The 22,422-nt window shown below is 39.2% G+C and overlaps 1 protein-coding gene across 1 annotated transcript in view; it reads right to left on the reverse strand.

Annotated features, from left to right (window-relative positions):
* LOC103923036 (cohesin subunit SA-2-like) overlaps positions 1-22,422 on the reverse strand; it is a 59,902-nt gene that overhangs the window by 22,300 nt on the left and 15,180 nt on the right. The window contains exons 8-15 of the mRNA XM_009331284.1: positions 21,630-21,781; positions 20,272-20,345; positions 19,705-19,828; positions 14,589-14,687; positions 12,439-12,518; positions 3,005-3,112; positions 906-1,014; positions 1-66 (exon numbers count right to left, since the gene is read on the reverse strand). The exon at positions 1-66 is cut by the window's left edge and continues 43 nt beyond it. Coding sequence (XP_009329559.1) covers positions 1-66; positions 906-1,014; positions 3,005-3,112; positions 12,439-12,518; positions 14,589-14,687; positions 19,705-19,828; positions 20,272-20,345; positions 21,630-21,781 — 812 coding nt within the window. The remainder of the gene's footprint in view (positions 67-905; positions 1,015-3,004; positions 3,113-12,438; positions 12,519-14,588; positions 14,688-19,704; positions 19,829-20,271; positions 20,346-21,629; positions 21,782-22,422) is intronic.

Here is a 22,422-nt window from a genome sequence, read left to right on the forward strand (position 1 = left end):
GTCCTTCAGGAATTTGCCTGCCCAGTCCCACAAGCTGTCTATAAGGTATGCAACATGTTTGTGTAGCTAGGGATTAAAAACACAAGCTTATAGAAGCAAATACATCGTTAAAAGAAATACAGCTTCATATGTTCCTCTCCCTTGTTCCAATTACAAAGCTTTTCATTCACACACAGCATTCCAACATATTTAGTTTGAGGCTCATGAACACTTAAATACCATGTCTTCAATCTCATACAAAGCAGGAAAGTAGGGAAAAAAGCAGGAAGAGCAGGAAAAAAGCTTTTCTTTTCTCTTTTTAGGATACCTTTCCTTTGTAATTTAAGTAATGTCTTTAAAACTAGCTTCTGTATTGCTTTTATATTACTGATCATAACAACTGAAAATCCAACCTTGGGACTAGAAACGCATCAACATTTTAAGTAATGTCTGGGAAATTCTTTGCAGAAAGACTCAAAATTGCTGTGCCTGAGACACTTTGGCCAGACATAGATCTGCACCACTGCAAAAGCCAAATAGCAAAGTACAGCACCTAAGCTGATAAAACTCTCAGCAAAACTACGCAGTTATTAGTCAGCATAGAGCCATGGTACAGCAACCCATATATGCCTGCAGAAAGACACGGACACATACCAAAAAACCCTCACTCAGTGGCATTAGTCTTTCAGGTTGTTTTCAGAAGCTGCATCAGCACTGTTTCTCTCCATGAGGATAGCTGTAAATTAGTTTTAATACAATGGAACAGAAATGCCTTCGTTAAAAACTCATCCTAGAGAGCAACAACATCCCAAACACCAAGCATTTCAGAGCTTACCACCAGAAATAGCTTTCAAAAGGAAGCCAATAGTTGATTTAACATGCAACATTGGATTTAAAAGGCTTACTGCAGGGACTATTCTCCTCACCTCACTCTCCAGGAAAAAACGTATTAATCTTTTCAACTGGTCAGTACTCGCCCCAAACTTCCCTCCTCCTTTGGGCTGAACTTCTTCATCTCCCTCATGACTAAGCAGGCTGCCAACAGAAAAGGAAGTCAGTCCAGTTCTGCCACATTCTCCTTATACTCATTTGCCAATGTAACACTAATTCTGTTAAGATCCCAAGCATTGTATTTCTTCTAAATGTCTACTTATTTACTCCAAATCACATTAGACTTTTTTATCAGATGAAAGGAAATGAGATTGGATTGTTTTCCATTATGAGAGATCTGCTATCCCTGTGGATGCAGAGACTATTTCTGACAGTACCACAGGTACCCTGCCAGCTTTCTGGACAACAGATGAAGATTCCACAGCGCTGAACATATAATGAGGTAGGCATTTGCTCATGCTTGAAAAGGGGCTTGCTTTAGGCTAAATTTAAACCTTAACAACAGAGTAGTGATATTACTACCTGACCATTATTCACATCATGGTACATTTTGGAACTGAAGCTTCTTAAAGAAAGCATGTTATCTTGTATTTATAAGAGGCAATTTACTCAACTTCACAAATACGGTGGAAAAACTGTTCTTCGTCTTCTGCCTGAAGTATGAAGCACAATATGACACTTCAATTTCCATTTCCCTTTTTATCCAAAATGAGTGTGACTGTACTGTTCACAGAAAGTGCTAATCCCAAGATAAATACAGGAAGGTCATCCCTGCAGATTAACGGAAGGCCCAAATGGCTTGGATTTAAGAGCAGGACCACACTATTCAATGTCAGTAAAAGCTTCTACTTTCAGAAAGTGCTTCTGCTAGTATAATTTATGCCAGCTAAGTAAGTAACCTAAGTTAAAAATGCAGACATTGAGGAGGTTTCATGCAAACCAAGAAGAAGGGGTGGGGGGGAAGCATAAGCATTTATACTAAAACTTCTACCAGCGTGACCAGGGAAAGGAGGGTGTCACTAACATCTCTATCACACTGGAATGAACATTTCTATACTGACAAAAGTGCCAGAGAGAAGAACTGGGCAAAGAAGAACAAAGATGAGGTTTACAGGGTCAAAGTGTCCACACTGCACTGGGAAGCTGGGTAAAAAAAGTAAAGTTATCAGCCAACCACTTCAATGGCAAAAAGCAGCAGTGTTGTGAGAGGAAACACATCTAATTTATGATAGAATATTAGGACCAACACAAAAGACTAAGTAAAACTAGCAGATGTGATAGAAGACTCATCAAAACAGAAATTTATCTTCATTTGTCTTTCTGTTGGACTTGGCTCCACAAACACCAGAATGTCAGCAGTTCAGCTAGATGGGAAGAGACAGCTAGGAGGAGATTCTGCACGTGTGAGAAACACAAATCATTATTATTTCTGAATTTTTCCCCATGAAAGTCCTGCCAAAATATTTTTATTTTCATTCCTCTTTGTAAGGCAAAAATATTTCTCTCAGCCATAGAGACAGAATATTTATTTCTTCTCTTTACAGCAAGCCAACTCCATTCACTTCATGCAACCGTTGTTATAAGAAGCCCATTTATAACAGTTAAACTTCTGGGGAAGATAAACCCTGTACTTGATTAACCTGACAGAAATTTGGGAGGGCTTTTTAATCTGCTGCATCTCTCATTATTCAAAGCCTTTACAATGTATAAGGCAACTTCCAAAGGGAGAAGAGGAGGCCATTTTTGTGATTAATCACCAAAGCTATGGAAATCTAGCAGATGCCAGGTGATGAATTAGCTTGTAAGAAGCAAAGCAACAGGAAAAGAAAGTAGAAAGAAAGGAGGTATGCTCTCAACATAGCATGGCATAGCATGGATCAGTCAGTTGTTTCATATTCTCTATGTTAGTCTTGCAACTCTTCTCATGCCTGTTGTGCCAGGGCTGTGCAGGGGAACAAATGATTACCCCCAGACAGCATTTCTCTTCTGATTCAGCAGAAGAAAGCACACCTACTATCCTCGTGGTACACACTCCCAGCAGAAAAATGAATGCTTAATGTCCCTCTTAAATAAATCCACCTTCATTCTGAAACAAATGAGAATATGCAAGAAGCAGGCACGCAGGCAGAGATACCTTTTATAAAGGAATTCCCCAGCTGCTACTGCAAGCGGACGGTGTGTGGTATAAACAAACTGGTATAACGTTTCACACTCTTCAGCTGATAATACATCTTCACAGTTCCTAGGCAAAAATAACAACAGAAGTTATAGTTCAGGTTTATCTGCAAAGAATATTATGAATGTTATGTCCAGCTTCTGCTAGACCTGATTCTCCATAGCCATGCACTTGTTTGCACAGCTAAATTTTTGTAGGACATATCTAAAAATGCTATCAAACAAAATGGGCAGCATTCTTTTAATCACTTTCTAGAGAAACAGAGGTCTGTGCAAGCCATGACGAATCAGGCCCACTGCATGGACATGAACATTAAAGTATAATTAAGGTTGATTAGCGGTCATGGTAAAAAGAGTAATAGTAATAAAATAGGAAAATCATGTCTTTACTTTATGCTTAGATATTCACCATAGAAGACAATAAGCAAGAAGCCACCTTCATTTTGCAGTACAAACTATTTTTAAATTATTTATTACAGTATTTTAAAACCTATATTCTATTACACTAGGCTTATACAGTCACATGTAAAAAGAAATCAAAACACATTCTTGATAGCATGCTTTTGGCTGTGACCTATCTGCGCAAACACACTCAAAGTCACAATTTTTTTCATTCAGCTACACATCTTCAGAATACCACGTCAACTAGTAAACCTAGAACACTCTCTGAGAGGTAGAAATGGTATTAATATCAGCCTTTTACAAAAAGGAAACGGAAGCATCAAGGTTGAATAACCCACTGAAGAGATGCCAGAGGAGTGAAGCCCAAAGCAAAGATTACAGTTTCAAGATGCCTGCTTCTTACTGCCATAGCAACGTCACTGGACTAAGCTACTTCAGAAAATGAGAGCAACGTATGAGATCCTTACACTTACTACAGCCAGGTGAGGGGAAAGGGTTTTTATGTATTATTGCACTCAATCCTCACGTAGTAACAGTTCAAAACCATCTACAGCTGTGGACCTTCTCTAAAACTGAGGATTCATGTTCTTCATTTGCTGGGAGTGATGTCTTACAAAAATTAGCAGCCCTTCCTGCGTTTGCCCATTTGTCTCCAAACCCATCGCATCCTTTAGCATCCTCACAAGTCACAAAGCCCCAAAACATCCTCCAACCTGACTGGAAAAAAGTGAGCTCACGTTAGGTGACGTTAGGACACTGGAATGTCCATTGCAAATATTTTTTTAGCACTGTCTGGGATTTAAAATCAGTAGGCGGTGGTGGTGGGAAGACAGCACTCATTTCTCAAAGCCAATAGCCTCTCATTCATAGAAGTTGACACCCCATGAATTTTAGCTTTATAACATATTTACTCATGTACCACTTGAATTTCTCACATTTTCTTCCAAGGTTGCTTACAATGGTCACCAGAACAGTAAAAAGGTCTTTAAATGTAAGTGCCGATGGTATGTATCCAAAAGTTATAGGTCAATCTTGCAAGATAATGCTTGCCCTCAACCAAAAAGAAAAGCTGCCTTACATACTTCAGGCAGGTATTGATGGCCTCTTTTAACATGCAATTCCCTTGAGTATATATTTGCAGTAATAGGACATCTAGAAAGTGCTCTGGTTATCTATAGCATGAAATCAGCATAAAGGAAAACATTTAGGTGACTCTTATTCAGCCATCTACAGACTTGGGGAAACAGAGTAAAAATGTGTTTATTGAGTTTAAACAGTAAGAAATTGCTGGCCACTAGAGTATGTGAATAAACATTGGTGTGTCCTGTGAAGCCATGAATGAAGTATCAAATTTATTAAACTTCTACAAGTTTAACAAGTGAGAGTAAAACAAAGACTGACAATAAATTGCACTTACAGGAGTAAAAATACATGCTATAGCAAGTCTTTACATTAAAACGCTATGGGGAATTTACTGAAATAAACTAGCAGTCTGACAAGGTTTCTTTCATTCTTTTTAATGACGATCTATTATTTAGTTCTTTTAAAGCACTAGTTTCTATGAAGCTGCCCTTGCCATTTTCTCTATATATATTTTTAAAAAACTGTGGACAGCTTGAGAAAGAAGAAATTTCTATACAAACATCTAGAGTGGGCCAACATAGAATCACAGAATTGCTGAGGATGCCAGCACGTCTGGAGATCATCTAGTCCAACCCCCTGCTCAGAGCAGGATCAGCTAGAGCAGGTCACTGAGGGTTATGTCCAATCAGGTTTTGAATATCTACAAAGTCAGAGACTCCACAACTTCTCTGGCAAACTGTTCCAGTACTGGACCACCCCCACAGTAAAAAACTTAAAACTTATGCTTAAATGGAATTTCCTGTATGAACATGCCAGTCAAATGTACACTTTTTTTTATATTTGAATTTTTTATTCTTTATATTTCAGGTTTTCTCCTCTTAGCACATTTATGGAAATAGTGAATGCAACACCTGTGTGTCTCTATTTTAAAAAAATTCCTTGCCTAAATTGTTTGGATAGCTCTAAGAGCTCAGCAACATGCCTGCCATCTCTTTGGGTAGAAATTAAGGACTCTGCCTTTCCAGTACAAATGAAACCGTCTTTCCTTAGAAATTTCCTTTCCTTAGGAAGTGACCTGAGGGTCCTGGTGGACACCAAGTTGAACATGAACCACCAATGTGCCCTTGCAGCAAAGAAAGCTAATGGTATCCTGGGATGCATTAGGAGGAGTGTTGCCAGCAGATCGAGGGAGGTGATCCTTCCCCTCTACTCAGCACTGGTGAGGCCACACCTGGAGTGCTGGGTCCAGTTCTGGGCTCCCCAGTACAAAAGAGACATGGACATACTGGAGAGAGTCCAATGAAGGGCCACGAAGATGATTAAGGGACTGGAGCATCTCTCCTGTGAGGGAAGGCTGAGAGAGCTGGAACTGTTCAGCCTGGAGAAGAAAAGGCTCGGGGGAACTTACCAATGTGTGTAAGTACCTGAAGGGAGGGTGCAAAGAAGATGGAGCCAGGCTCTGCTCAGTGACAGGACCAGAAGCCATGGACACAAACTGAAACACAGGAGGTTCCCTCTGAACATCAGAAAACACATTTTTACTGTGGGGGTGACCGTGCACTGGCACAGGCTGCCCAGAGAGGTTGTGGAGTCTCCATCGCTGGAGATATTCAAAAGCCATCTGGATATAGTCCGGGGCAACTGTCTCCAGGCGGCCCTGCTTGAGCAGGGGGGTTGGACCAGATGACCTCCAGAGGTGCCTTCTAACCTCAGCCATTCTGTGATTCTGAAATCCCAACCTCCTTGTCTTTAACTTTGTCTTCAAAGAGGCTAGGAATTTGCCCCAATTACATTAATCTACAGCAGTGTTATTTCCTTCCTCCTCAAGACAAGAGTAGGTCAGATGCAATAGCTCTGGCCACGTATGAAGCACTCCCTAATAGCACAGAAGCAAAGGAGGGGAAAACGACCCATTTTCTTTGCAGCACAGGCTGACAGACATTCATGACACCACTTGAGCACCTGATCTTTTTTTTTCCTTTCTTGAGTGGGAGGGAATACCTCTATGTACTACTACTACTTTTCACATACTGCTCAACCACTACGCTCTGTGATACAATAAGGTTTATACTCATAAATCCCACTCAGATGAGTGCTTAGGGGTTTTACTTGCCTCTGGAAGAGGCAGCACCTAACTACACCTGCTACCACTACCACTAATACTACCACAGTAAATGGGTGCCTTTCTTTTTTACATACATAAGCCAAACATCAAATATTCAAAGAATACTTCAAATACAGCAATAGCAATAATACTGCTGCAAATTTACAGCCCTCAGAATGCCAAGCAACAGATAAAGGTTAAGCCAGAAGTGCCTGCCAGTGTTTAGGTGCCTAAAAATAAACAGGCATGGCCTTCCACATACCAATGTCATGACATACCATTTTCTCTGCACTTCAGTGTGAACATGTCATGAAGAAGAAGTTGGGATATTCTAGGGGGAGATCACAGACCCATTTTGTTCTGCATATGGCACCAGTTGAAAAATTTCATACCTTGCTTTTTGTTCCATTTTACTGCATGCAAGAGACATGACTGCTGGAGTCGCCTCTCTTGGTCTGTGCTATCGCTTATACCAAGGATAACCATCAAAATCACAACAGTAAAATAAAAATGCACCTGATGCACTTTTAAAAATTTTGCCACCTTATTCTTTTTGTTTTTAATGGCTGTGCAGGGAAAGATTTGGCACACGTTATGGGGACATTGGTAATCCAAGGTATAGCATCTCAATCAAAAACAAAATCTGTTAATCTTGCATTTAAAATTAATTCAAGTTAAACATCCAAATCTGCATTATAAAACATTATTCGTGCACTGAACACTATCAACCAAAAAATATGTTGAAAGTATTTTAATGTCTGAGATAAAAATTTTAAGTAGAAAAATCAGCTAATCTGTTCTGTTATCTCCCTCTTCATACCCTGCTGTCGTTGCAGGTATTTCAAGATGACACCTTGGTGATCAGAGAGATGATAACACAGTTGCCACTACAATATAGCAAGAGTCCCTTCCCACCCACTTTAAAATAGGATTAGCATGTTGCAATACACTGTGATTCTATGATTATGCTGTGACAGAACGCAGGAAGATGCACGTTAGACAGATGCTGTATGGTATGCTGTTCTGGTTAAGAAACATAACCCTAGGAGACATGCAATTCTTATTTTTTTCTTGTTAACTCTTCAGACAGGAAAGATAAGATTTCAGAATAGATCTCAAGCTTCTTGAATAGAGGTGCATGATGGCAGAAAATTGCTGAAGATAACTTCCAAGAAAGCATACACCTGAGAGGATGGAAAAGAGGAGAAGACAGAGTAGAAAGCACATGCCTTTGTTCCATTTTGGTCTTCCACTTTTGTTTGGAATAGGCTTGACAAAGCACTACCATAACTCCATCTGAAAAGGGGTGTGGTGGACCTGAAGGAATCACAGAGGAGCTGTGAGGAGCTCCATGCCATTCCCTTTTGATAGTACCTAATCTGCTACAAGCAAGTTACTGACGGAAGAAATCAGAACTGTGCAGTATAATTTGCTTCACTGCTTCATATGCTACTTCCATCAACTTCAAGATGACATTTCTTTATTTTTCCTAAAAGCCACTAAACAAGACAAAGGTGGATAATTTCCTTATTTGTACACAAAGCATGTCTCTCTCTTCAGCTTATTTTTTACAGTCACATGAAAACACTTTTTATAATAGCATTTAAGCCTTCAGTAAACTTAACTGTTTTTCTGCACAATGGTTTGTCTGAATAACCTTGCTAGATACAGTGCATTTGCCTAACAAATGTCAATTTCTCCACCAAAGTCCATGGCTTAGCTATAAAATAACACTACAGAATCACAGAGTTCAACTCTGCTGACACGGAATTACTTGTCACAGGACACCTACATGTACCACTAGAACTGGTAACATATATTATATTATTTGCCATGGCACCCTTTGCCAAATCCAGTTTTCAAGTTTCTCCTACAGCATAGCCTCTCCCTCTCCAAACTAAAACATCCTTCCCAGTCTAGTTGGGAATCGGAAGGGAGACTAAGATTTTTAAGCACAACAGTGATGTACCCCTACTTAACTTGGGCCTCCTGTGCTAAGCAGGACACTGGGAGCTTACAAGCCTCAGTTTCTTGTCTTTTAAGTTGGATTAACTCTACTGACCACTGTGAAAGCACTGCGGTGAGAATTAATGTGCTTATCAGCTCCATTAAATAGTTTTTAAACTATTTATGTGAAGTCCTCAATGAGTGCAATATACTCACAGTTCTCACTAAGGCAGCTCTTCCAGATTCCAAACTTGAGAGTCTTGTGTTTAAAACTCAGTTTAATTTCTAGTTACATTTAACTAATGTAACACAAAGTAATTTTCCCCTTTGCTATTTACATATTCAAGCTATTTGTAGATTTGTGCCCCTACCTGCACCACTTGTAACCTTTCCTCATTCATCTACTACAGTTACCTAATTACTTTTGCTGCTCTTTTCCAAAATCCCTCTACTCTTTTAGGCAGTTAAGCACACAAAAATGAACAGAATTGTCTGGCAGTACTTAGCACACTAAGCTAATTTGCCTCCTAAAGGGCAATGTTTTCAGTAAGATTCCTTGGTCCCTCATTGTCACTCATGTTTTCGCCCTCTATTTCCTTCCTAGTTCTATTCCCTCTCAGATCCTTTGCAACATTAATGCTAACAATTATGCATAATTCAGTAGCATTAATAATTTCTATTATGCTAAGCCTCATAGGCTCATTTCAGTTTTGGGATTGCATCATGCTGTGTAAAAATAGAAATCTACTAGCCCAAAGACCTTGGCATTCAATTGAGACAACATGCAACAAACAAGAAAAAAATCTCAGTCCACAGAGACAGACAAGATGAAAATACAAATATGGATTTGAAAAAAAACAGGTATACGCATATAAAGAGGGTTTTGAATCAGCACTGGAATTTTTTTTTTCATAATGCAACACATCTAAGTGAATCAAAAAGATCAGTCTTTCAGTCTTTTCACTGCCTTTCTAGCTAGCAGAGGAGAGAGTGTAAAGGCCAGCATAGCAGTTTTATGGGCCAGTAGTACGCAGAGTAGTCAATGTATATTCTACAGGACTGCAGTGCAGTGACGGTTACGAGATGGTCAAAGCTGTTACTAACATGCATGGAGGACAGCTCCACTGCAACCATAAAACATCACAAAAATAATTAATTGGCAACGAGGTCTTGCTACTATACTCACCCAAAAGACACTTATGGAAGCCAGTAAAAGAGAGTTACTGATATAGTAAATTTTCCCCAAAAAAGTCACAGAGCACCCAATGGACTAACTGGAGGAAAAAAGTTACTCCTGGCCTGAACACATCATGAAACAACAAAAGATTTATTCCAAGATTAGAGACATGTTCTAAAGGTCAGCATCTGACCAGTTAAGATTGTATTATTTGTGAAAAATAATCCACGATTCCAAATCAAATATAGAGAGTTCATAAGATAGAGATTCTTGCCAGTAGCTTTAAAAACAGAAACTTGATCTGAAAGGTCTTTCCTGTCTCACTGAAAATGCAAGTTGAGCAACTAGAATTCAGCTGCCAAATTTGCAGATGACAAAAATGAGCCATCCACAGAGAAGCCAATACAGCATCACAAAAGCGGCAAAAAATTTGATTACATCAATGCATGCAAGTAGAAGTGTCATTTATATAAGCTGTCATTTATTACCCTTTAAAGGCAGGGGAGTTGCTGTCCCCAACCCCATTTCATGCTTTATTGCATGTATCAAGCAGCATTACTGCTCAATATCCAGATGCTGGTTTTCAGCTATGAGACGCACCTATGTGAGACACAATAGCCCTGAAATTTCTTTGCTTCTGCAATGCCAGCAGCGAGTCCTTTCCAACGCTGTTGTCGGTACTGAGGCATAAGCTTTTCCCCTGCTAGAAAAGCATCTTGATGCAGGCTCTTATTAAGAAGTCCGTACATGTGACTGTCTATATCGTCTGCATTCTCTTCACACAGGTTTTATAGACTGGTCAGTACTAGTCTTATCAAAGAGAAGAGCTGTCATTGAATTTGCTTATTGACTCCCCAGTTCCCACTTTCATCACTCCAATAATTAAGCCAAATCAGCAGGGCTTAGAGCAACTGGGGGGGTGGGGGGCAGAAAGGGGGATGGCTACGCAACAGATGAGCAAAAAGAAAGAAACATGTATTTGCTAGGCCTCCACACAGCCTAATTAAAAACAATTTCAAAATGTATTCATTTTATGTATGAAAACCACATTTTACGATGGAAAAATGTCATTCAGAAAACTTTAGAAGGCATTTATTCACATCGGAAATCATATTTAAGAAAAATTAGGAAAAAATTGCTTCAGGGAAAAAGAAACATTGATCAAACTTTTATAGCTGCAGCTTGCATTAATGAGAACATGATCCCTTATAATAAAGCCAGAGATGCTAAACAGCTGCAGTGCCAATATAGCACTTGTTAGTTCAGATACATAACAAGGGCAGCCATAACTGGTGTACAGCATCTTTGTACTTCAACAATGGTGTGCTGCTCCTCCTAGCACAGGGACACGTTATACACATAGACACAGCATTGTGCTTTGTTCCAATAGCTACACACCATGGAGAACCAAGGGATGTAGAAATGGATGTTGTAAACACAGAAACAATACAAGCCTAGCTACTACTAGTGAGGCCCAAACAATGGTACTCCCTTCAGAAAAGCGTACTATGTTCACAGCATCATATGCTGTCCTGACGTGTATGTTGAAGTAGGCCTAGAGAAATGCCACTCAAATCAATGGAGTGTGAAGTGAGATAGGAGATCAGACTATAAAGCAGCACTTCAATATACAAACGTACTTGAAATTTAATGTAAATACCTACAACACCATATTATTTGGTCCGTTAAGGTCTACATCCTCATCTAGCAATGACCAATACTTCTGGCTTAAATGGAAAAACAAATTCCACAAGGCTATTGGACAATGTGCCATGCTGTACATGGAAGCGAGCATCTGCATCAGCAGAATTCAACTTATACTCTGAGACAGAAGAGACACTTATTGAGTCCTAACATCTCAACTGTATTAACAATGAAATGCAGTGGGGTTTTTATTCTCATTTTGCATTGAAAAAGAGGGACAGAGAATTTATTCTTCAGATATTTTGCAAATAAAGCCATTTCTAAAACAAACATGCTGCTCAAGGATATATCAGAATAGGATTCATATACTTCTGTAACATTAGTCTAGTTTTTCCCCACATTTCCAGCTCGCCATTTTCCTACCAAATCTATGGCTGGAGGGTAATTTCCCAAGAAAACAACTCTTCTGTTAGGTTTCCACTTCAGCAAAACCAAGATATCATACGCTTGCTCATTTCCTGTCAGTCAGTCTGCTGTGGGCTCAACAGCTCCCAGGTTCTCTGCCATGGAGCCAAGAATCTGAAAGTCCAAATTCTAGCAACAGCCTCAAAACTCAAGGCTTCCTGCATCAGGTGGGGAGACAGGGAAGATGGCAGAGTTCCCTGATCTCCTGGTCAAGGTGAGGGAGACAGAAGATGGGGAGGGGACCCCATCTTCAGTGGGGACTTCCCCCAAGATAGGCAGATACTCTATTTGAGAAAAACCGAAATGAAAATGTGGAATTTCCTTTCAGAGGGAAATATAAAGATATAAAAATGTGGTTTTCATACTGAATCTCAGCACAAGGGTTTTCTTAACATTGGTATTTCTCACAGAAAGAAAATGCGACGTCTTGAGCAGCTTTAACTGTAACTCATATCCTGCCAAGAGTAACTGTTTCCCAGCATGTAACTGATTACAGGAAGATTCATCAGGATTGTATCTGGATCTTGTTGCCATTAAAACAATACAGTAAATTAAAAAAGAAGTTATTTACTGTGACATAAGCATCAAGAGTTTCATGGCTTGAACTGCTACTTCATGGTCCTTGTCCAGAGGCATGGACACAATTCGATCCTAATGGATGTAAAATGACAATAAAAAGATGTAACATGGTTTGTTCTCAATAAACATATTTTTGCTACAGCTAGATCATCTACACTAGTAGAGCAGAGATTTATTTTTATTTCAGCAGCTATTTCCTAAGAGACATAAGGCAACTTGATTACTACCAAGTAGTTCCCCAGCCCCTGAAAATTAACAGCATGTTAATTTTTTAACTGAATTAATCATGCAGTAATATGATATTTTTTATAGATGTAATGTATGCGTTCACAAGAAATCAACTGCAGTCTACAAATTAAAAGTGACTGACAACTTGTTTCTAAGATGTTACTACTGGCACTTCAGTATGTTAAATGAAGGTAAGCCTCGAATTACAAGCATTATATAATCAGTTTCTCCCATCAACAATAAAGTGCGTGTACCTACACGTTACAGAAGCCAGTGCCTTGCTGGAAAGACAATTAGGACTTGAGTCATAAAGGTAGTTCATGGAATAGCAGCAATATTCCTGACCTCCAGAATTCACACTACTGTAACTTGGTACACATGCAAACACCTCAGAAAACAGTGGAAATTTTCCTGCCCTACGTATCCAAGAACTCGCACTCCTCAGTGCAGCCTATACCTTTACGGCATATTAAACCTTCGGGCTTGCTTGTTTTGGGACTAACAGCTTTCTCACTTAACATATAATTTCTAAATCTCTAGATTCATTTTACTTTGCACCTTCCTTTTTCTCACAACCCAGCTGCAAGGTGTGGAAGTCCATGAATCCTGAGTTTGAACACTCAAGGGTAACAGAGAGAGCATGTGAAACTCCCGCTTGTGGGAAATAGATTGATGGTTATATAATTACATTTCCCATCACTGAGAAACCACGATTTAAACTTTGGAACATTCCAGATCAGTCTGTATTTTGCGTGAAGCTGTTTGAGTTTCTTTTGTTTACAGGGGAAGGAGGCGGTGTGCTTGGCTTGGGTTTTTTTGATTGGTGGGATGGAGTTCGCAATAATCCATTTGTATAGCACCCTCCACACAGAGGGAGATTGCAGTACAGACAGATGGGAGCTATTTCGTCAGTCGGTGAATACCAATCCTGCAGTTGCTTATGCAGCTTACAGCAACCTTCCTTTAACCGAAAAGATAAAGGACTACCACAAAACCGTTTAAAATAGGGGTTAATCTTAGATAGCCAAGTTTCAGTCTGAATAATTTATTCTTAAGATACCAATATTAATCTCTTTCTTGTTCTTTGAGGATATGCTATAGATATTTTCTACTGTTAGCAACTGCTTTGACATACAGGTAAGCTCTGCACCTGTCGCAAAAAGAACATCAATTACCACCACATGCAGGCACTGATTACGAACTGATGCAGAGGGACTGAGATATCAATCACAGCACTTTGAGTTTTCTTATTCAAGTACCAAAAAGGCCCAGCCCCCTTGGGATAAGAGTAGCTGATGAAATCACTACCAAGGGCAGGATTTAAAAAAGTAAAGGTCTTACTTCCTAAATGAGTCAGGATGTTGGAATATGATAAAGGCGGTGTACAAGGTCAGTGCGGTCACAGAACAAGCTCTCAAAATTACAGTGTATCATCTGACTTGTTCAGAAAGGAGATAAGGGATCCTTCTTCAAGATTCATACTGACATGGTGGATCAACAGAGAGCCATTCCCCACATCAGTGTGATACATGGTCAGCCAATCCAGTATCTACAAGGTTAACCCATTATCAGGAGCAGCAAAAAAAGGGACCTTTAGAGTATGAAATTCTTTGTCATGTGCCAAAGATCCTGTAAAAAAATCTGGGCCATTCTGGATGAACGGTGGAGATAACTGACCACAGTGCATGCTAACACCATTTTGTGCACGAACTAAAGTGAAACAGAAAATTCCATAGAAACAGAGGGAAACATCTCTGCAAAACCCTTTCATCCACTCAGTCAAGCAGGTGGTTTCTGCAGTACTCTAATCTCAGGTCAGACAAGAGAGTGGGGAGATCAGCTCTGATCAAAATATCAGACCCTGTGTATACACCCAACCCAGACTTAAAAAATAGCAAACAGTAATCTATTTACCTTGAATCTGCTAGTAAAGAGATCCATCCTGGAAACAAGTTCTTTTCTGCTATATATTCCTTGCAGTCCCAGAAGACATTTCAACCGCACTTCAGCTTGCTACAAGACACAGAAATTGGCTAACAGTTAAAAACATGTATCTTTGATGTTATTCACTATTGGCATTTATATTATGTAAATAAGAGTTCTCTGTGGGTGCTCACAGCAGACTACCCCAAATACTGACTCATCTTCTTTATTAGTGATATCAGCACCATTTGTTTGTGTGCATACACACACGTGTCTCACACACACACACAGAGGAAGCCTGCAGCAAGTCAAACTTAATGGTGACATCAAAGTCTGTGTTAGGCTCCCTAAGAGACAAAGAAACTCTCACAGACCTTCACAGTTAATAAAAGCAACAGAATGCAAAAGACGCAGGAATTGTGCTATTCACCTGTTGAAGATATACAAAGACAAGATTATGGATGACCTACTTAATACAATCAGCACTCTTCCATACATCAGACCATTTGCTTCCTTTCAACATTTGATTCAGCCAACTGTTAAACGCTGACAAGGACTCCAAGAAATTCTGGTCCAGCGAAAATTCCCAGAGGAAAAGGTACACCTCAGAAATGCACTAGCTTATCATTGTGCATTCTCACGGATACGGAGTCAAATGTTGCTCCTTCTCCCTATTTCTGTTTCACACTAGAACACTATATTTTAAGCATTCTAGGAAGAGAAAGGTTGCTTTCAATTTGGTCTAATTAACTAACTTAGGCAAAATATATTTATCCCTGCAAGGTGTTATTTCATACTATTAGTACTGCTGCTTCATAGATGCCTCAAGAAGAGGACTCTTCCTTATCCAGCTTTTAAATTCTTATGCGTATTGCTAAACCTTTCAAATGACAAAGCTTTAAATGTCATTAAGAAAGCCATTTTGAGTATCTAACATAGAAAAATCACTGTTCTGTAAACTTACAATGCTAAGAATATCAGCAGAGACACTTAAATGAACTGCAGGCTTTGAATCAGTCTCTTCGTATTCCTTCCTTAATTCCTCTTGCTAACAATAGCAGTAATAATAATCAAGGAAACCCAAGAAAGGAGACCACCTACACATAGGCTATCCATTACTACAAGTTCCTGTTCACCTGCTTAGGTGGAAAGCAAAGGATGATTCCCAGTAGCAGGCTTTGACCAACAGTTCTGCATAAGGCAGCTTTTTGCTAGAAATATAAAATGAAAGATCAACAGGTGACAGCGAGTACTCTCTAATCTGCCTGTGACACACCAGCAGTACATGGTCTATATTGTACTTTAAAGTTAAAGGCCTTGTCTGAGAAAGAGCCTGTTGCCCACACCTGCTGCCTCCTACAGCCACAAGGGCTCCACAGCACAGAATTCACTCACAAACAGTTCCAACTTCGTACCCATCACTGCACACTGGCACAAACTCAGCCCAGCCAATGTACTGCAATCCTGGCTTCAGCTGCCCTCAGTATTTTATCATGAGGCTTTGCTTGTGAATAGGGACTGCATTTGTGCTTGGAGCCAGCGGGGGGGGGGGGGGGGGGGGAGGAAAGGAAAAAAAGTTTGTGATGGTTTGTTGGATGGTCATGTAGACCTTGGTGCACAGCTAGTAATGTCATTTACATTTGTCAGTCAGGTGGCATTCAAGCATAGGTCTGCAGATATAAAGTTTAATACTTTAAACTAAACCACTTGCCTTCGAAGGTATCCTCTTCCCCCCTGAAAGCTCTCAGTCATAACCCTATATGTATATGTTTCTTTTAAGTCTTGAGGAAATTAACTTTAAGAACTGTGAACAAATAACTACTTCTGCTTAGTTCTGCTGTCTTCCTATGTTTTAAGCTGCATTTTCTCCTTCTCAATCACCTCTCCCTTTTCTAGATTCATCACTCCTCATAGGTTCTTGATCATTCAAAATCACTTCGCATACTTCTAAAACTACCACTGCTTACCATCACCCTCGTTCAACAGTACTGTAGGCAAGTACAAACACCCAGCCATCTACTCCCCTCACCAGAACTACCATTCTATTCTTGATGAAATACCTGCCTGTTTGGTCTTTCAAAGCTGTGACAGAGTGAAGGGGAATTATGTAAGCACATTTTCAGGATGCTCTGAACACACGCTGTCCCTCAGCTGTATCAGAGTATATTTCAACCCTGACGTGCAGACTGGCAGAAAACATCAGTAAGACGGTGGGCAGTTCAAGTGACCCAAAGAGCTCTGCATGGGCTCCAGCACTGCTTAGACGCATTCAGTTACGAGATTCCAGCCTCACCACTATCACAGAGATGGGGCCATTCAATAAGCCTTGCAAATACATGCTGGGACCTGAATGATTTGATGGGGTAGGGTTGCGTCATTTTTTTCTCCTCAACACTCTCCAAATAATAAATTGGGAAAACCAGGTCTACTTCTGAATTACTCCTGAACAGTCAAGACAATCCAGCTTACCTGTCCTACTGAGGTAAAACATAATAAAAAACCCCACCCTCACAAAAAGCATCAGTACATACACACAGAGATGACCTTTGGAGCACAAAACCACTATTTTAACATGAACATTTGAAGAAAGAAGTATTTCAGAAATTGCCGTAACAATGGGATCAATTACTATAGCCATGTTGAATGGGAGGCAAAACTAAAAACCCTTTCAATTTCCCAAAATGTGCCAGGCAGATCACATGGTTAGGACACAGATGTTCATTTCAACAGCAAGTTCCTGTTTCCACAGCATTTCTTTGGGTGTTTTTCATAGTCTAATGAGAAAACCTCAACAACTTGCCCTGAAGTTCCAGACAAAGCTAGTCTAACATGGTAGGAGGTGCCAAGTGTGCACGTGTGCATCTACATTTTCACTGTCTTTGCCCTCCTGTCTGCTGGTCCTGCCTTCCACTTTCCCCATCCTTATTCTTTGTCTTGATTTTTCTGGTCTTTGGTTCTGAACTTTTCACACAGCACTTCCCTTCAACACCTGCTGCTCAGATCAGCACTGGTCTGATTGGATCTGGACGCTGATTTAGTCGCTATATATTCCCTTGGAAGAACACTAGTGCCTTTGAGCACAAGTTAGGTGCCTGGGTTTCACAAATGCACTGATAGGTGACTGGGCTTACATATAACATTGTTCAACTGCACACAGCTGTCAGATTTAGTATCAACTGTTGCTTGGTCTTCAAAAATAAAAAGTTAAATTAATTCTAGCAGATGAACATAAACTACTAAAAAATGTATCTTTATAGCACTGTTCCACAAGTATTACTGGGCCAAAGAGAGATCCTCATATAGAATTTTGAACATATTACCACTGAATTTGGAGCATCTTCTTCCACCTAGGAAATAACCTTTCACATAAAAATATAATGTTTCATATCAGGGTATAATGGCAAAATGGTATCTCACGGGGAAGAAAGAATGATTATATTCAAATAAAAGACTTTGAAGACAAAATGTTCATTTTATACTTACTTCCCCCTCCCCCTCTGCTTTAAAGTCTCCCAAATGACTGAACTTAATCTTTGTTTACAGCACTGTAGATGATCCTGGCCAGGTTTTTCCCCACCGTTAGAATACTTTTGTGGTGGTTCCACTCTGGGGCCTAAATTATTTGGCAAACATCTCTACGTTATATTCGAAAAGAAAATTGGCTCTGGGAGATATCAGTTTCTTGCCGCCCACCCCCAACAAGATGGGATGGAAATGCTTATTAAGGAGGAGTAGTGGGAAATAACATTCAGATGTATATGAAAGCACTGCTGCTCCTATTGCTTCCAAAAATGCCCTGCTCTCATTTTGGAATTGGGCAATTTAACAGTGGCTGCAAATCACAAAGCACAGCCAGGACTGCATCCACCAGTAGTGGCACGCTACCAGGCCTCGGCCAAATGTGGAATATGGAAGACTTCTCACTTTATCTCACTCTGCTTGCATCTGCATTGCTTTCAGATAATAAGCTTTAGAAAAACAACTATTTCCAGTTCCCAGTGACACTGGATGAGCTATGTGCATTAATTGGAGACACCAGCTGTTAATTTTCACTGTACAGCACTGGGAATGAAGACACAGCATCTTCAAAAATGACTTTTTCTTTTGAGAATTCTCCCAACTGAACCTATACTTAAAAAGATATTCTGATCAGATAAAATTTATGCAGGAAAAGATGACAGTTCTTGATAAGATTTGTTGTTCTAAAAATCTAAATACTACCTTTATAGTGATGGCAGAACGCAGGGAAATAAGAGGCTTTGTGCTCCCCCTCCTGGCTTTGTGATAAACTACAATTTTATTCACAGAACACAAACATTACCTAAAGCTGACACAAAAAACTGAGGACGTTTCAGAATTTATACAGAAGATACACACACTTTAAAAGGTGGCCTGCAGAAGTACAGTGTGCCAATTTCGGTAATTAGCAATGCACAATAAATATCCCTATCACCCTAAAATCTCTCATGGATTTTAGGAGCATGAGAAAAAGCATATTTTTGAGTTACTGTTTTCTTTTGGTTGTTTTGGTTTGGGTTTTTTGGTTTGGTTTGAAATGTGCCTCTACTCAAAAAGGAAAAACAAACTTACTATAAGGAAAAGGAGAAAACCCTTTAGAAAATGACTGGACTTTCTGTAAATATTTTCTATATCCATTTAATTCCAAATGAGAAATGCAATATTTAAGACTATTTTCCTATAGGTAACATTTATTTGCTCATTCTTATAAAATAAAACAAAATTTTAAATGTAGTCATCAAAACTAAAAGCAGACTTTTAGTCAACGTTTAGCACTGCATGTGCTCAAAGGATATAGGCCATTTTACAATTTAGTAATAGTTCCCAATTCAGTAACATATAACAATAACTGCACACACAGGGACACACACTGCTACAGAACTGGAAAAAGTGTTCTCTGTTATTTCGTGCTACAACAGCTTTAAAAATAGAACCTGAAATGGGGAAGAAAGTAAATTCTTCTCTGTACCATCACAGTCTTAAATATCTACTCTCAGGAATTTAAACATTAGGATTCTTTAGGGGAGGGGGGGGTGGAAAATCAGAAAATCCCATCTACTGCTCCCAGTAAGAAAAATTAAAACTTTACCTTATCATACAGCATCCACCCAATGTATTTTAAGTAGCTATCATTTAAAAAAGCATCTGGGTATGTTTTAATCCAGCTGCCAATTTCTTCAATGCAAGTTGCTCGGATCTCAGGGATTACATCACTGTGAAATTATAAAATTGTAATATTAATACATTAAAAATGTGTAATATATTAATTGTATTATTTGCAATATTTTTATTTTCTGGAATTGCAGAAGCATGTATAATCCAAAGTATTGAAAACACCTTCATATTAATGCTCTAAGTTAGTCTTCAATAAACAATTAGGCCACTTTTAGCTACAATTTGATACAATAATTATTTCGTAATGCTGGATATCTTCTCAATCACAAATGCACTGCTCTATAGCCAGCAGGAAGAACTCAAGAAACATACTTGAGAGGTCCTTTTGTAAGCCCAAATTCTTTTAAAACAATTAACTGCTACCTTTTCCTTGACACCATCAGTGCCTCTAGGATGTTTTACTTGATTCTGGTATCTGGACAATCTGAGCAAGAGGTTTTGGGAATGCAGATACACATCACAGCTTTATTTTTATTCTTACCGGTAACGGTTTAGAAACGTCCCTTTGAAAATAGCATTCATCATGTTCTGTATCTCTAGAAGCTTCTGCTCATACTGAAATACAAAGAGAACTGAATGCTAATATTGGTCCCACAACTCACTACACATGAAAAATTTGCGTCAGTGTACTTACAATACCACTGTGGTGCAAATCGCTAGCGCTTACACATAGTACCAACAAAAAATGAGTGGTCTATATCTACACTAGCAATTGGCCTTTTTGTAGCTACGTCCTGATAAAAGATTTATCAGATACCAACTGCTAGCCTGGGTAACAAGGTACAGCACATAGTACGTTGGATAGAGTAAGTCTTGAGCTATCAATACACAGAAAGATACAGCACAACTATTAAGCAATCTTCACATGTAGGTCCAAATTCTCTTTTTATGTATTTAAACAGCAATGGAAGAAAGGCAGACAAGGGAATTTTCAAAATGCACCTATTCCACAATGAGCCCTGAAAATCTAATTTTGAACTTCTGGAAACCTAAGTCACTTAATAAAAAACATTCTCTCATCAACAGCATCAGGAAGGGCGACAAGTTTGGTTTTTCCCCCCCAACACACACATTTCCTTCGTTTTTCCCATAAGACCAGACTTATGATGATACTAAAAACCCCCGTATCACCCAAACACTTATTCCCACAGAAAAAGGGGTTGTTTCTATAACAGAGAAGTCCAAGGGCATCCAAAGGTCAGAACAGAGGTAACCGATTCCAAGGTCAGGAGAGAAGGAACTATGCTTGATGTTCATACATCAAGTCACCTCCACCCTCAAGCCAAAATTATTTCTTACAGTTACAGGCCTGTCTCTGGGAATTGATAAGGAGCTGTCTGGCTGAGCCGGGAAGAAAAGACAGAAACTGCACAGCAAGAAAGATACAGGCCATACCTGAAGTTATGACAATTTTTACAATGCATGACTTATACAGAGATGGCAGCTATCCTGTGTCCTTTTCCATTCATTGAAATTCAGTTCAAGAACTAACATTTTGGCTTATAATTTGTATAAACATATGCAAAACTGCACTCCCACAACACCAGAGCTACTAACACAATTACACGTGTGTGTAAATCCATATTTGTGTAGAGATCAAGGGCTAATGATGCCAATTTAGAGAAGCAATTAGTAGGACAGACATCACAAGTTAACAGTATAGGGCAGTTATTACCTTAGTCATTTTTGTACCACTTAATCTAGCCAGTCACAAGTGCTCTGCACCATGCATTAGACAAACATATAAACCTCAAAGAACTGCAGTAACCCAAAAGCAAGCTGTCAGCAATCCCTCTTTTTACATCTTCATCCATCTCCCATACAAGACACCTGCCTAACCTCTTTCCTTTTTCTCTCTAGCTGGTCAAGTCTGTAATTGGTCCTCTTGCCACTTATCCTCTTCTTCTCCACCTCATACAATCTTTGAGCGTTGTGCTTGTTGACATCAAGGTTCAGATGTACGCTTACAACTGCTGTCAGAAGTTTCATTGCTAAAAAGGAAACAAACCAGACATATTTAGCTTAGCTCAGAGATATGTAGCATAAATATATTCACCACTTTACCACAAAAAGGATATGGTTAGCCAAATCCAGTTTATCACCCAAAATACGAACACTACTAGATCATAGTAATTTGGTTTAAAATACAGTATTTATTTTAAAGGCAGACAATGATCAAAACCAGAAAATTTAGTGATATTACTGGTGATTTACAACTTTTCGCCAGAGTTCTAGTCAAAGAAACCATTTACTGCACAACTCTGTTCTCAGTTTATGTAATTTTGATTTTTCTGCAAAAGAATCTAGAGTTGTGGAACAGGTGATTTTCAGTAACAAAAAGGAAAAAAAAATATGGTGAAGCTGGCCCATAAAAGGCTGGGAATCTTAGTATTTTACTTGAATTGACAAAAGTTCGTATTCCTCTAAGGACCACTAGATGGTTTGCATAGATTTCAAGTGGTTCTTTTGAGCCTTCAAAGCCAACAGTGTACTTTAGAATAAATTATACTTTAAGTGTTCTTTGCATGGCAGAGAGGGTATTTACTGGCTTTAGAAAAAAAAAAAAAATAATAGCTTTAGTATCATCATGCTGCATAAAACAAAAGTGTGTGACAAGCAACGTTCTTTTTAG

This window comes from Pygoscelis adeliae, unplaced genomic scaffold, assembly GCF_000699105.1.
Source record: "Pygoscelis adeliae isolate BGI_AS28 unplaced genomic scaffold, ASM69910v1 Scaffold149, whole genome shotgun sequence".
NCBI classification, from domain to species: Eukaryota; Metazoa; Chordata; class Aves; order Sphenisciformes; family Spheniscidae; genus Pygoscelis; species Pygoscelis adeliae.